At 40.9% G+C, this 15,401-nt stretch overlaps 1 protein-coding gene across 8 annotated transcripts in view; it reads left to right on the top strand.

Moving 5' to 3' along the window:
* Nucleotides 1-15,401, top strand: part of ACOT7 (acyl-CoA thioesterase 7) — a 145,425-nt gene that overhangs the window by 76,807 nt on the left and 53,217 nt on the right. For 7 of the 8 annotated variants that reach the window (XM_072156248.1, XM_072156246.1, XM_072156245.1 and 4 more), the window contains 2 exons: nt 3,166-3,180; nt 6,535-6,621. In XM_072156248.1, coding sequence (XP_072012349.1) covers nt 3,166-3,180; nt 6,535-6,621 — 102 coding nt within the window. The remainder of the gene's footprint in view (nt 1-3,165; nt 3,181-6,534; nt 6,622-15,401) is intronic. The other variant, XM_072156244.1, reaches the window with a different exon arrangement.

Below are 15,401 nucleotides of genomic sequence, written 5' to 3'. Positions count from 1 at the left end.
GTCGGCGCGATTGCGCCAAAATCCGATCGTGTGCTCAAAATAAAAACCCTGTTAAATGTGGCGCAAATCGGAAATTGTAGGGAAACCCGACGAAAATGCGGTCAAAGGTCAAGGTCAAATGCACTTTGAATAAGGAAGGCTATCACTCCATTTTACAATGCCATGTCATACCCTGTGGACAGCGCTTGATTAGAGACAATTTATCCTGCAACAGGACAATCACCCAAAGCACACCTCCAAGTTATGCATGAACTATTTAGGGAACAGACTGGCAGCTGGTATTCTGTCATTAATGGAGTAGCAGCCCAGTCACCAGATCTCAACCCCCATTGAGCAGTTGTGGGAGCAGCTTGACCGTACAATACGCAAAAGGGGGCCCATCAAGCCAATCCAACTGATGGGAGGGTTTTCTAGAAGCATGGAGTGAAATTTCTCCAGCTTGCTCAGCAAATTAACAGCTAGAGGTCAAAGGTCTGCAGTGCTGTAATTGTTGCAAATGGAGCAAATTATTATTTAATTAAAAAAAAAAAATATTTCAAACCCTGGAAATATCTGGATTATATTTTCTTTTCATTTTGAAAAATAAAAGTATGAGTTTTCATGGAAAAAACAAAATTGGGTGACATCCAAACTTTTAAGCAGTAGTTTAAATTTTAGTTGTTCCCAGTGAACAAATGTGCCAAAAAGATACGTTGAGCGGATTTATGAATCTGTATTAGTTTATCTGTTTAGCCTGTATCCCTGAATTCCTGTAATGCGAGGAGTCCTCATGGGTGGCTCTGCTTGGCCACAGTTGTCATTGCGCATAAAAGTTTATTATTAAACAAATTTAGTACTGAGATTTTCAGACCATCATTTGGAATTTCAGTTTTTATTTTCCTAATCTCTTACATAGTGAATATGTAAATATTCAGCAGGTTTTCAGACTTATTACATGAAAGCCCCCGAAGTGACTTTGTTGCAGGCTTTAATTAGATTGTACATCATACAGGTCCTGACTAAGGGTGAGTGGATTGCACTTTCGTCTGATTTTTTTTCTGGATTTGCGCCGTATTTAACTGGGGATTGTGTCGCACGCGATCAAATTGTGGCTTTCATGCAACAGAAATTGGGGTGGCGGGACGTTGGACCATCCGACTGATTCGGACTAAGCGCAGGATTTAAGATAAAAATTGTGTCGCAACCAATGCACTTACATGCACCGGGAGGAAGAAGGGGAACTCCAATGGACCAGGGCGGGGAAGTGACACATGCAGGATATGGAGCGCACAATCTTTGTGAATCGTGCCGGAGTGCATGATTGTCGGACACTCCATATTTTGGGAACTTCGTTGGCCGGGTAAGTAAATGTGCCCCATAGTGCCTTTTTTTATGAATTTTCCTCTGTGAGTCTTCTTCTACCTTCCATCCACTGGATGTGAGATGGATGTAGCAATAAGATGAAGTTAATCACCAGCATGTTAAGTTTAAGTGCTTTTTGGAAACAATTTTCAAAAACTCGTCTTGTAAACCAAGACCCTGAATATAACAACCATCATGGAGGGGGCGAGCGTTTCTGGTGTTTATTTTCTATAAAGACTCCAGTAAACAGAAACCACATGCATCCGGTCTGATGTTCCAAATAGAGCTTTTTATTACTTTTTACCTTGAGAGCGAAGTTAGAGATCTCTGTGGTAACCAGATCTCCTATGCAGCTGGCGCCAGTGTTTATTGCTTTTCCTGTCCCTTTGGGTATTGACATAGGTGGATGATACACAAAATATTGGTCATTTATATAACAGGGAGACCTTATAATCTTTACTAGATAGAGATTGAAACTGCTACAGGGTTTTTTGCTTATCCAACCGACTTGTTGGATCAGAGATTTTTCTTATTTCTTTTCAGAAATCCACAAATCCACAGAAAAATGAATATTTATCCCATTGCTGGTGATGTGACCACTAGGTCCCATTGTTCTAATAAGAAATGAAGTCCATGATCACACCTTGAGCAAAGCTCCTGTACCTTCTCTATAGCTGCTGGATGTCTTCACTTTTCACTTTCAAAGAAGCAAATCATTTACACCTTTCTATTTATTTTTTTTTATTTTATTTTTTTTATACACGGGAAGAAATTTTGCTTCTTACAGCATTTAGAGATCTGTTTATGCAACAGTCAGGTGTTGCAAAACTCAAATCCCCTTTCATGCAAAAGGTTAATCTGTGAGAGTGATCAACTCACTGAGGGCATCCAGTGTGGAATCATGCTAATGCAGCTGTAAGTATCTGCCTATGAAGTATAGTTGACCAATAGAATGTGTTTTATCATCTTGATGTCAAAAGCAAGTTGGTTGGATAAGGGAGCTGCCACCTCACAAGGGGAGGTTATAAAACCCCTTGTGGGTGGAAAGTTCCAGATCTTTTTTTAGTGCAGAGCCTCAAGGAAGCAAAGGTGTATGTGGCATGCTGCCCTGACACCTCTCCCTTACATCTCCCTTACCATATCCCACTTTCTGTCATGTGCAGTGAGCTGGCAGAGGAGGGAGGGGGTTGGTGTGAAGGAGAGGAAGAATGCATGAGGAGACACAGGCACACACAGACTGCAGCTGCAGACCCCTCCCTCCCCAATATTGGAAACTGTCACCAGCTAAAAATCACGTTCGCTTTAAACAATTTTGCTGTTTAAAGACTTGAGCTTTTTTTGTGTTGCTTTTGCTAGTACAAAATTTGCTTCTTTTTTTTGCCAAAGTCAATATTAGAATGGTCAAGAAGGAGAAAGTTTTGGCTTCAAAAACTGCACTAGAGGGGTTGTCTGAGACGTGAAAAACAATTATATGTGGTCAAGATGGGGCTGCATAAAAAATAAACATTTACTTACTTCCGTGGTACCTCCCGGCAAGTCTCCTGTCCATGGCCCGTCCCTATTCCAGGCACTGTATCCTGCTGAGATATGGAGCTTCCGCCACCCGTAAACAAACAGGAGCACAGACCGGAGAGATGGCAGCGTGGGACTGCGGAGGTAAGTAAATGTTTATTTTTTATACAGCCCTCTTCGGCTACAAATATATTTAACGTCTTGGAAAACCCTTTTAACAAACCTGAATGTGTGAATACAGCCACAAGAAAACACTGAAACCTTGTAAACTGTGGAACTTATATGTTTCTCTTGTTCATGTTATTGCTTCAGACAGACAGAATAAAGGTAAGTTTTTTATCTTTGTGCATGCATAAAGGGCAAAAAGTTTCCCGACTCTATCTTACAGTCTTCAACAAAATGGAAATTTGCATTGTAAGGAATGGAAGACTTGGATAAAGGTTGAATTCACTTATTTGCTGATCCTGATTTTTCCCCGTGTTATTGTTGGCTACTTCTGCTTGGGATTTGTGTTTTGTGCCATAAGGTGCATCGCCAGCTGAATTGTACTACAGAACCTTTACAGCTTCATCCTGGCGGCTCTTTAACAACCACAGTTCTTCCATCAAAATGTATTAATTCCCAGGAACTAAAAATGAAGACATAAATTCTCTCTATAAAAAACTCTTAGAAATGCAGAGTCCCCAATGTTGACACCTTGTGATGGGCCACAATGCAGTAATTGTCAAATTGTCACTGTACTGGGTGATGGAAGGAGTCAAGGATTCTAGTTGGTGCCTTATGGATCAAACAGACTCATAATGTCCATAGATGTAAAGAATATATGAACGTCATTGCAGCACTAATATGGATCAACAGATGCCAAAATAAAGGAAATTAGTTTATTTATCAACATAACACATTTGCCAAAATGGTTTTACTTTGAATTAATTGAAGACAAAAAATGTTTTAGTACATCTGGAGAGAGCCTTTGACAACAATTCCAACGATACCTGTATCATGCTTCTGGCTACTTCCCAGCCTGAGGTAAAAGCGTTAATAGATATATTAAATCTGTTATATTATCTGTTAAAATCCACTTTTTCCTGAAGTGGGTGGCACTTCATGGTTGTGACCATCAACATTCATATGAATCAGGACAGCATGTTTTTAATTGGACGACCTGAAGCATTTGATGAGTCACATGATTGTGGCGTCACTACAGGTCCTACAGCCACTCCTAACAAGCCTCCACTGTAGCTGTTCTATAGGATTTCCCTTGGTTACCAGAAAGCCTGGCAAATGGAGAGTAGCCTGGGGAGACATGGTAAAGCCTCTGCTAGCTGCTAAACACCTGCAGATGGCTAAATGCAGAATACTGCAAATGTTTTTATAATATACTATTGTACTTTAAGATTTTTATTTTGCAGCAATTATGTTCTTGTTGAACTAGTGATCTTTACAAACCTGGTTATGTGGTCCCAAAGAATAGACCGACTCTCATCTTACCGAACCAGTTATTCTGTGCATGTTCAGTTCTGCACCATTTTAAGACTGCGTCAAGTCACTAGTGAATATGAAATTCTTTTTTCAAATTGAAATTTAAAATTTATTCAAAACCTCAAACTTAGCAGCTGCTATGGCTGCTACCCCTGTAGTTACGCCCCAGCTATGTTAAAATATAACCATCCATGTTATTTGGCCCCATTTAAAGCTCTCTGCTGTCTCTGCTGTACCCTTCTCCTGAGGAAGGCTATTCCACAGGTTCATTTTTAAGAACAGAAATGATGTAGGTTTTCCTCTGTATTCTCTATGCCATATTGATAGCAGATCATGCAAATTCCTGATTTGGTTGCAATGAAATCTCTCCTCTCCCATTATGTCCCTGCGCTGAAATCTTTGTATTATTACAAATTGCTGAATGTAAATATGACAATTATCCTTTACTCAGTGGCTATCAATCCGTTGTACAACAGACAAGCTCTATCTGTGTTCTGGGACTATAGCAGTGATGTCCCTTTACCCGCTTATTTTGTGATTCATCTCCTGCCATTCTCCACGGTGCATGCACTTTAATTGATTCAGGTGAAGCCTATTCATGTAACAGGACGCAGCAGCATCAAACGCTGCACTCTGATGATATTAGTGCATATTAGGTTTATCATGCAAAGAAGACAATTACGATATAGTGTAGGATGAAATCCAGTCCTGTCAGACAATTCCTCCAAGTGAATTACAGCAATTTATTCATTCACTGCATCTATCAGCCCGGGTTGCCAGAACGTAGAGGACGTGTCTTCAAGATCCTTTTCACCCATAAATTACTGGAAACCATTGTATTAGCTCTGCCTCATTCAGTACAATATGCCTGGAAGGACATGAGACCTGGAGCAACCTTTACCTTCTGGAATGGTCTTTTAGGTCCATTGTTCTTCAGGGATGGCTGGGTCCTCTACTTTCAGAAATCTAGCCACTATTTTGAAATGTTGTTATTCAATGAAAACGCTTCAAACCCCCCCGTTGAGCTTACCTGTCGTGAATTGCTGCTGACCAGTATCAGACTTTGTAACGCTCTGTTGACAAGTGAATGTCCCATTGTCAATTTAGTTACTAGCAGGAGAAGTGTAGAGGTATCAAAGGAGGTCCGGTATAGAGGGAACCTGTTCCTTTGCAGCGATCCCTGACGTTTAAGCCTAGCAAGACACAAATACAACTTCGAAACACTATGAGGTACATGTATCAGATTTTTGTCTTGCCTTTTTCTTAAATTTTTTTAAACTTTTCATGGTTCTTGTGCTCATTTGCTACTTTTTTAAGCCTAAAACTGTCTCCTTTCAAAGTTTGCCAATTCTGTGTTCCCTGAACAGATGTGACAGTTGCAACTTTTTTAAAAAGCAGCAAAAAAGTCCAAAATTTTGGCGCAAATCTTCAGATGCCCCTGACCAGACTAAGAAATTAGCTGGGGACTTGTTTGCGACTTTTGGATACTTTATGTGACTTTTGTTTTAAAAACGCGACATGTATCAATAAAGAAAAACCATTAAGATACATCTGACCCACAGGAAAGCCAAGAAAAGTCTCAAAAAATAGACCGCAAAAAGCCAGACCTATGGCACATGTGCCCCATTAACTATTGAAAATCTAGTAAGTAACAAATACTGAATAAGAGAGCAAATTCTCAGTCTTTTCTGTTTGATCACCATAATGGCCCGGAAGTGTGCTTCAATACCTTTTGGTACCTCTATAGTGCAAAATGGACAAACATTATATACAACGAGTAACAAGAAAGGCGCATAGCCAAATATTCTCCTTATGCATAGGTGAGGGGGCGAGGGAATATTCCTGTGCAGTGTCCCAGACCCTCTGTGCTGAACTTAGTTGCCCCTCTGCTCTGAGTAACAGGTCTAGTTGTGTCCTGGTGCATAATTGGGGAGGGGTTCAGATGTGTTTGTTTCAGAGAGTACAGGGTCAGCACAGTAAGGGAGTATACACAGGGGTTAAGCTTGGGATGCACATAGCATGACCATCAACCATGTATATTTAGGCTGCTCAACCTGAGTTTAGTCAGCTTATTAAAACTCCTGAACAATAAATGTATTTCCTCTAACTCAATAGTTATCATCCTCTCCTTCTGTTCTTCCTAAATACCCTTGCCTACAACAGACATTGATAACTTTTTGACCTTCTATCTTGTCTTTCTAGAGCCGTACACTGTTGGATATAGTCAATCCAGTCTTATTCATTTAGTGGGACCATCTGATTGTACTCTGCACGGTTATGTTCATGGAGGTGAGTTTGTAGATATTGCATATTGTTCTCTCATTTGCATATTACAACCAATTTTAACTAATGTTGCGAAAGGTATTATCATATTTGTACATCTAGCCTATAACCTGTGTTAAAAGATAAGTAACTTGGTCTACATAATACATTATCAACATAGTGATTTTGACTTCAAAGCTGCATTTCCTATTCTTCCAGCGGAGGGTGCATACAGTGGGTGTGGAAAGTATTCAGACCCCTTTAAATTTTTCACTCTTTATTTCTTTGCAGCCGATTGGTAAGATAAAAAAAAGTTTCTTTTTTTCAATCATTAATGTACACTCTGTGTCCCATCTCGACAGAAAGAAAAAACAGAAATGTAGATATTTTTGCACATTTATTAAACAAGAAAACTAAAAGATCACATGGTCATAAGTATTCAGGCCTTTTGCTGCGACTCTCAAATTTAGCTTGCATGCTGTCCATTTCCTTCTGATCCTCCTTGAGATGGTTCTTCTTCTTCATTGAAGTCCAGGTATATTTAATTAAACTGATTGGATTGCAGAGATGCACTAGGGCATTGATGGCGAACCTATGGCACGGGTGCCAGAGGCGGCACTCAGAGCCCTTTTTGTGGGCACCCGGGACATCGCCCAGGCACACCAGACAGGACTCAAAGAATCTTCCTGCAGTTCCAAGCAACTTAAAAGATGCGTTTTTCAGTCATATTTTGATACTTCCTTCGCTACTTGGGACTGTAGGAATAGGGAGAATTAATAGACAGGGCTGAATTATCTTTGGAGGACCTACAGCTGTAAATTTTCCATCTTTCTTCTGTGTTGCTGTCCTCAGGAGGCCAATATGATTGAAAGTTGTTGAACAGGGAGCAATAAGTTACTGCTCTAATTTTTAGTTGGCACCTCGTGATAAATAAGGGGAGTGTGGGGTTCAGTTTGGGGACTTGGCCGCTAAAAGGTTCGCCATCACTGCACTAGGGAGATGGGAAAAAGTTGCAAAGTCAACTATCACTGCAGCCCCGCACCAGTCATGGCAGAGTCTGTTGATAGACGCCTCTCCTCAGTGCAAAACATATGAAAACCTGCATACAGTTTCCAAAAAAAGCACATGAGCGACTCCCAGACTGAGAAATTAGAGTTAATGTTTTATTTTTGGGAGTGTCTTATTGTCGGGGAAACAGAGTTGTAAAGCAAAGGTTTCCATATTAATTCTTCTTTTGTGGAATCATATTAATATAACTCCCTCTTCTATAATGGTGTTTTACCTGCATGTAGGTGGCCACATCTTTAATTTCCAGGCATTACCTTGTAATTTCTTTGTGCAGTCATGAATGGAAAATCATAGTCATTATCAGCAGAGCAAATGTTTGGGTAATACGACCCAAATACCCTTTTCTTTGTTACATGAAGGTGAATGGATTGATCTGCCTGGCACACCCAATCTGCTGAAACACTGACCAGCAGAGTGCAATAGATATTCTAATAGTCTTACTCTGGTGCTGAAATTGCTTGTACATCCATATCCTTTAAGTGTGCAAAGTGGCGAGACTTGAAGCTCGCTGTTTAATTTGTTCATCCACCTGGTATTGTTCCTGAGAGATACCACATTTGACTGGGTCATTGATTCTCTTTGCAAAACAATGTGGATAAGGTTGAATGCGGTCAAATATGATTGAATGATGGGAGTTTTTTGGACCCCATGCAAAAGAAGACTCCTCGACCTACCTTATACCATATTTATCACTGGTGTTTTAAAATTGTGGGGAGGGCCCCCACTAGTTCGTGCCCAGTGGCCTCCCTCACCCTTTTAATGTTTTGATCAAAACATTTTTATTAAAGACTGAACCCCTTAGTGACCAAGCTCATTTGCACCTAGAGGACTATTTTTCAAAACCAGCATGTGTCACTTTATCCAGTTATAACTTACCCAGGTGTTTTTGAGTTTGTTTTTCCGTGACATTTTGTTAGTGGGAAATTTTGGTTGATATATTTCGCATTTATTTATGAAAAAAAGGTGAATTTGGTAAACATTTTGAAAAAATTTGCTATTTTCAAACTTCAAAATGTTCTATTTTTCAAACTCATTGGGGCAGATTTACTTACCCAGTCCTATCGTGATCCCGCTTTGCATTGTCCGACGAGGATTCGGGTATGTCGCGATTCACTAGCGAGTTCACCTGCTTCTTCCTGGTGTATGTGAGTGCGTGTCTTGCGACACAATTCCGTCTTTAAATTCTGCGGTTTGTCTGAATCCGTTGGATTGTCTGACGGCCACGCCCCCCGATTTCTGTCGCGTGCAAGCATTTACTAAGGGGCCGCGATTCCGTTGGGTTTCCCGAATATTTCCATTGTGCACCGAATTGCCCCAGGATTTTGGAGCACACGATCGGATTAAGGCGCATTGGCGCGATGCGCCTTAATCCAATCGCATGCTCCAAAATCCCGGGGCAATTCGGTGCACAATGGAAATATTCGGGAAACCCCACGGAATCGCGGTCCCTTAGTAAATGAGCCCCATTGTCTTATTACCCAAATTAGCTACTAACATTTACCATATCACAGCTTTGTTTTGGAGTCATTTTATGTGTCCTTTTGTTTTTATTACGACACAAAAAAAATCACAAATCAAACAGCATTCTCTCAAATTCAAGAAAATTATTATTAATTATATTTTTTGGGGGGGGTCTTTTGTACTTTTTTATTTTTACAATACTGGCTTATGAATCATGTGATCATGAGTTCATACTAATGCACTGCAATCACCATGTATTGCAGTACATTAGAAGTGTCAACCTCTGCACTTGCAAAGGCTTACAGGCAGATACTCGTTCCAGCCAGGGAAGACTGCCCCCCTCCCTCTGCAGGTCTGTAGATCCTGGGGTCACAGCATTGACCGCAGGATCTAACAGGTTAAACAGGCCAGATCGGAACTTATTAAGATCCGGGCTGTTAGAGCAGGGTCCCAGGTGTCATAAGACAGCCAGCTGTCTGCTCGTACGGGGGGGACCCGCGCAGACCTTAGGTTAGGCCGACTGAGAAACTGTTCAGCCTAGCCTAAGGCCCCTTAGTGACCACCAATACGGATTTCTCTGTCGCTCACTTGGGGGTTAAACCAGTCTCCATTTTTTTCTGTTTTAGAACAAAGAGACAGAACAATCAAAAGAGTCCAAAAGAGGGCCTCCCTCACCCTTAATCCGGTTCCCCGCAAGAGGGAGTGTGAGGATGGAGCAGGAGGGAGGGTGCATTGAAGCTGACAGCTATATAACATGTTGGTGCTTTCTGGCAGGGAGCTTTATAAAACCCAAATTCACTCTCGATTGAAAAGTCTTTTGAAATCTGTCATAATGTAGAAATATAAAATTCTGATGACAGGCTCCTTCTAGTGTAGTAGATGGGTCTATGGGCCTTGACTTGGGTCCAACTACAACCTCTATACCAGTGATGGCGAACCTTTAAGAGCCTGAGTGCCCAAACGTCAACCAAAAGCCACTTATTTATTGCAAAGTGCCAGCACAGCAATTTGAGCAGTAATTTATTTCTCCTTGTTCTTTGACAACTTTCAATCATTCAACCTCCTAAAGACACCAACACAGTTGAAAGGAGGAGGGCAAATACATCTATCATTGTAGGAAGATTCTGCAGGAAGATTCTTTGAGTTCTGTCTGGTGAACATCATGCTGGGGTGATGGCCTGGGTGCCCACAGAAAGGGCTCAGAGTGCCGCCTCTGGCACCAGTGCCATAGGTTCGCCACCACTGCTCTATACCTTCTATAGCTACACCCCTGTGCTATAAATCCTCTAATGTAAAATAAAAAGCCAAAGCTATACATTTTCTCCAAAAAGCAAATAAAGTAAAAATTACAATACCAGGTTTTTCTTACCAGTCCAAAATAGTGATAGAAATATCTAGAAATCAGTCCTACAAGTGGTGTGACTTTAACACCATCTCAATGAGAATATGAATAGACTTTTAACACCCATTGCTATAACTGATCTCAGCTGACTGTGATCTATTTACAAAGAAATGAGGCAGGATTGCTGCTCCGGGTGCAAATGTGCAGGTGTGCTAATTAACTGCTCATTAGCATATCATACCGGGGAGGTTGGATACATTTTATGACTTGTTTTGGTTATCTCCATGTAGTCTTATTGCTTGGTAGTGCAACCCTTGTTAAACCTTGTTAAAGGGAACCTGTCAGTAGATATTGATCCAATAAACTACTACCTGAATGTTGTCAAGCGGATTAACACCTTCCATATCATGTTTCTTTTATGGCCCTTAGAGGTGAAATCAGACAGAAAATAATCTTGAGGTGTAAATTGGATGTACAAAGTCATGGAGGTGGAGAGTTTAGCGCCGATGTCAAGCTCTCCCTTAGGCTACATTCACACTGCCGTTGACCACCATGCCGTAGCACGACGGGCAACAGCTGCGCTCACCCCCGCCCCTCTCCATAGGGATGTTTGGCGCACGGCGCCGTATTACGGGAAAAGATAGGACATGTCCTTTATTTTTCCCGGGTACGTGTGCTGCACCTTACCGCTCCCGTACGGCGCCGTGCGCCCATTGCCATCTATGGGGGACATATATCTGCCGTAGACGTCGGCCGTATATACGTCCCCCTTGCGGCAGTGTGAATGCAGTCTTACTCAGAATGTCCCCTCTGCTGTGATGGAGATCATTCACCAGGCTTCAGGAGAGCAGAATATGATGTTCTTGGTCACAGGACTGTCAATTAAAGTGATAGGGGGCGTTCTGAGGTGAGGAGATCGTGACTTCAGTGCTGAACTCCCCTCCTGAACCAATTTATATTTCACTTCAAAGTCTATTTTCTGGTTGATGCCACCACACTGTGCTGTAGAAGAAAGTTGGTCTGGAAGGTGTTAATCTGCATGACAACATACTGGTAGTGGTTTATTAGGTCATTTTCTGGCAGGTTCCCTTCAGGCTGCTTAGGGAGACTGGCACAACTGTAGTAAATATGCCTGTACGTGTTTCCATGGACTTCTATGGAATCAACACTACGTTAAGAAGGAATCTTGACATTTATATGGAATTCAATCAGATAAAAATGATGTACGGGATGCCACTAATTCTTATGGTATGAGACTTTGTTTCTTGGAAGAAATATCTGAAATGCACTCCTGTCAGGAGACCCTGTATGGAGGTACAACTCTGTGGTTTGGATTTCCAGGGATTTGCCTACTTATATTCTGCACATGGTCTTAATGTGATAAGTGTCATCTATCTATGGATACTAAAACATTACATGTATCTTGGGTCCTACAAAAGTTAACAATAGGTAGCAGGCTTGGTGTTTATTCATCAGTTTACAAAGGAGATTCTGCTTACAGTACCAAAAAAAGTCCTTAATCCCATAACGCAAAAAGACATTACTGTACGTCCTGTATGGGGGAGTATGAAGCAGGCTCACGGGCTGAGCCCCATTCATACTCAACTGGTGTTTGCTTCACAATGGAGCATCGATTGTGGGTGTTAACCCTTTGATCACCACCAGCAAAGCTGCAGCTCGTGGCGCCGCCATCTTGGCTTGGATTGTCGCTCACCGTGAAGTCATTGGGGAGGGAGATAATTTGCCATGACAGCCTCGGGTCACACAAAGATCCTATGCTATAATGTTTTAGGCTATCTATTACAATGTGCAATTTTCACATTGTAATAGGTGGTGTGCAAAATCCCCATATACTGTTATACTGTAGTATGGCAGTATATGGTAGGATCAATCAGACAACCAAGGGTTAAATTGCCCTAGGGGGTCTGAAAAAATAGTAAGAATAAAAATAAAAAATAAAAAAGTTTAAAAAAAAATTATATATTTTTTTTTAAAAAAACTAAAATTTCAAGTCATTTATATGACTTTCCTTAGAAGTCATATAAATAAACAGGAAAAATCATCCAAAAATGCCCGATCTATCAAACTATAATAATGGTTTTTCACTGCGTTTAACCCTGTAACAGAAAGTCGCAAATGGCGCTTTTTTGCCATCTTAAAAATATTTTAAAAATCACTAAATAGTGATCAAAAGATCGCACCGTCCTCAAAATGGTAGCCTTTAAAACTTTATTAAAAGTAGCAAAAAATGACACCACCCACAGCTCTGTACACCAAAGTATGAAAAAGTTATTAGCACCAGAAGATGGCAAAATGAAGCTTTTTTTTGGTACAAATTTGTTATCTCCGTGATCGTACTGATCCAAAGAATAAAGTAGACATGTGATTTGGGGCCCACAGTGAAAGCCATAAAATCCAAGTCCACAAGAAAATTGAGCAAATGCGGATTTTCAGAATTTTCACTGCATTCAGAATTTTTTTCTCGCTTCCCAGTACACGGCATGAAATAATAAATATCGTCACTATAAAGTGCAATTTGTTTCGAGAAAACAAGCCCATACACAGCTCTTTACATGGAAATATAAAAAGTTATAGATTGTTGAAGGTGTGGAGTGAAAAATGAAAACGCAAAGGACAGGTGCCCATAAATATATAGACCACAGAGAATATGTAATTCTCAGGATGGCATCACACCGTGACTCAGCCACTTGACTCGATCACTCTCAGTGCAGGACTCACTTTGTAAATGGGCATTGTCCATCTCGCTTTCCCAACACAGTGAAAGGAACAAACCCAACATTTAATAGTTAGCCCATAGTTCAGACTGAAAGGAACACCAACAGTCACCATCTGATATCAAGCTTGTTGTCAGACCATCAAATAGTAGAAGTAGCCAAAGCGGTAGTAATGGTGTAGAAAACCAGTGATCATTACCAAATGATATAGAAAAGCTCTGCTCTATAATTACCCAATCTACGCTAAGTCTGTCCCTTTAAAGATGAGTGTCAGCCATTCCAGAGGTATCCGCTGTTTTGGAGCATTGTCCTAAAGACTCCATTCAAACTGGATTGCCATAAAGAAAATACTTTTTCAGAGGTTATATATTATGTATATTATATGCCCATATCCCACAAAATGGCCGTCTTTGTTGCCCTGCCGCTAGTAGTCTGGAGATAAGACAGTTTCCAAGTCTTCCATTTGCAAATCTTTCGCTTACAAGGAAAGTGTTTTCCCTTGAGATGCGGCATTCAGGGGAAAACAGTGTTAAAAGGTTTCTTCTTCCAAGATTCATCAGTCCTTACTTATTCAGTTAATATTTTAACACTATTATCTTCAGTTCACTCAACTTGGTAGAGACAGTACAGCACCCTTAATATGCAACTGGCATTGGGTCATGCGATTGCCAGGCGCTTTTTTACCATCCATGCTTCACTTCTTTTACCCCATGAGGCAGATTACCCCCTGAAACTGCCATAGAAATGAAGCATCGTTACACAACTCTTGAAATCAATGGACTTTCCATGTGGATATGCCGTTACTCCAGGGTTAGGGACATGGTGACATAAGCCCCACTCAAACATGCACTAAAACAATAAAATAAATAGACACAACACCAAAAGTTTAGTGGAATAAATTGGCCGCGATGTTTATTAAAAGGTAACCATAAAATATTTAATAATTAAAACTCCATAAATAATTAAATAATACAAACAATACATTACATAATATTTAACATACATCAAATCAAAAATCACAAGTATTTAATAAATTAAACCAAGTCTCCCCAGCAACGGCTGGGAGACATAACTCCCACTAATAAACACCGCGACGATAGTAGCATAAAGTTAATAATAGGGCGGGCCGGGCGGGGCGCTTCAAACAGTTTCTTCTTGCAGACTGGCCCAGATCACCGGCGACTGCTTCTTATAAAGGTAAGGCTACAGAACTATTAGCCAATTAGAAATACGCCTACTCAAACTACTCCAGCAACAATAATTTCATTGCTCCAGCCCATAACCAATCCGGGCTGAGCATACCCAGCTAGTATAGTAACAACGATTTCATTGCTCCAGCCCATAACCAATCAAAGCTGAGCTTACCTCAGGCCCTCAGAACCTGAACAAGTTAGCAGTAACCAGGCAAAAACCTGCCAAAAAGCGGGAAATATATACTTCCCGATTAACCATTTAAGTACCACCACATAAACCAATACCATATGAATAAAATGTAATATATGGGGGCTATGTCACCATGCGTCCCCTTCACCAATGTTCCAGGGGGCCCTAAACATTCTCTGTACTGACTCTTCTCAATTGCCATTAACGAGTGCCGTTAACGACTGCCTGTACCGTTACAGGCAGTCCCCAGATTACATGCAGAATAGGTTTTGTAGGTTTGTTCTTAAGTTGAATTTGTATGTAAACCGGAACTGTATAGTTTATAATTGTAACTCCAGACAAAATTTTTCTGGTTTCTGTGACAATTGGATTTTAAAAATGTTGGATTGTCATAAGAATCAGGATTAACAATAAAGCTTCATTGCAGAAACCTATTGATAAGTGTTACAGCAATTGTTTTGTAGTACAGTAAATTACCAACATCCAGTGGGGCCGTTTGTAACTAGGGATCGTCTGTAAGTCAGGTGTTCTTAAGTAGGGGACTGCCTGTACATCCATCCATGGGGCCTTTGTATACGATGGGGCACATTTACTTACCTGTCCAGAGGAGTTCACAGAAAGTGCATTGTCCGTATAATGCACTCTGCCGCGATTCACAAAGATTGTGCGCCCGGTATTCTGTGTGTGTCGCTTCCCTACTCAGGTCCGACGGAGTTCACCATCTTCTTCCTGATGTATGCAAGTGCATTGGATTGTGACACAATTTGAATGTTAAATCCAGCGCTCAGTCCTAAACAGTCAGATCGTCTGATGGCACG

Source organism: Engystomops pustulosus, chromosome 6, assembly GCF_040894005.1.
Source record: "Engystomops pustulosus chromosome 6, aEngPut4.maternal, whole genome shotgun sequence".
Taxonomy (NCBI): Eukaryota; Metazoa; Chordata; class Amphibia; order Anura; family Leptodactylidae; genus Engystomops; species Engystomops pustulosus.
The sequence above is the reverse complement of the archived record's forward strand: the minus strand, read 5'-3'. Positions and strand labels throughout refer to the sequence as shown.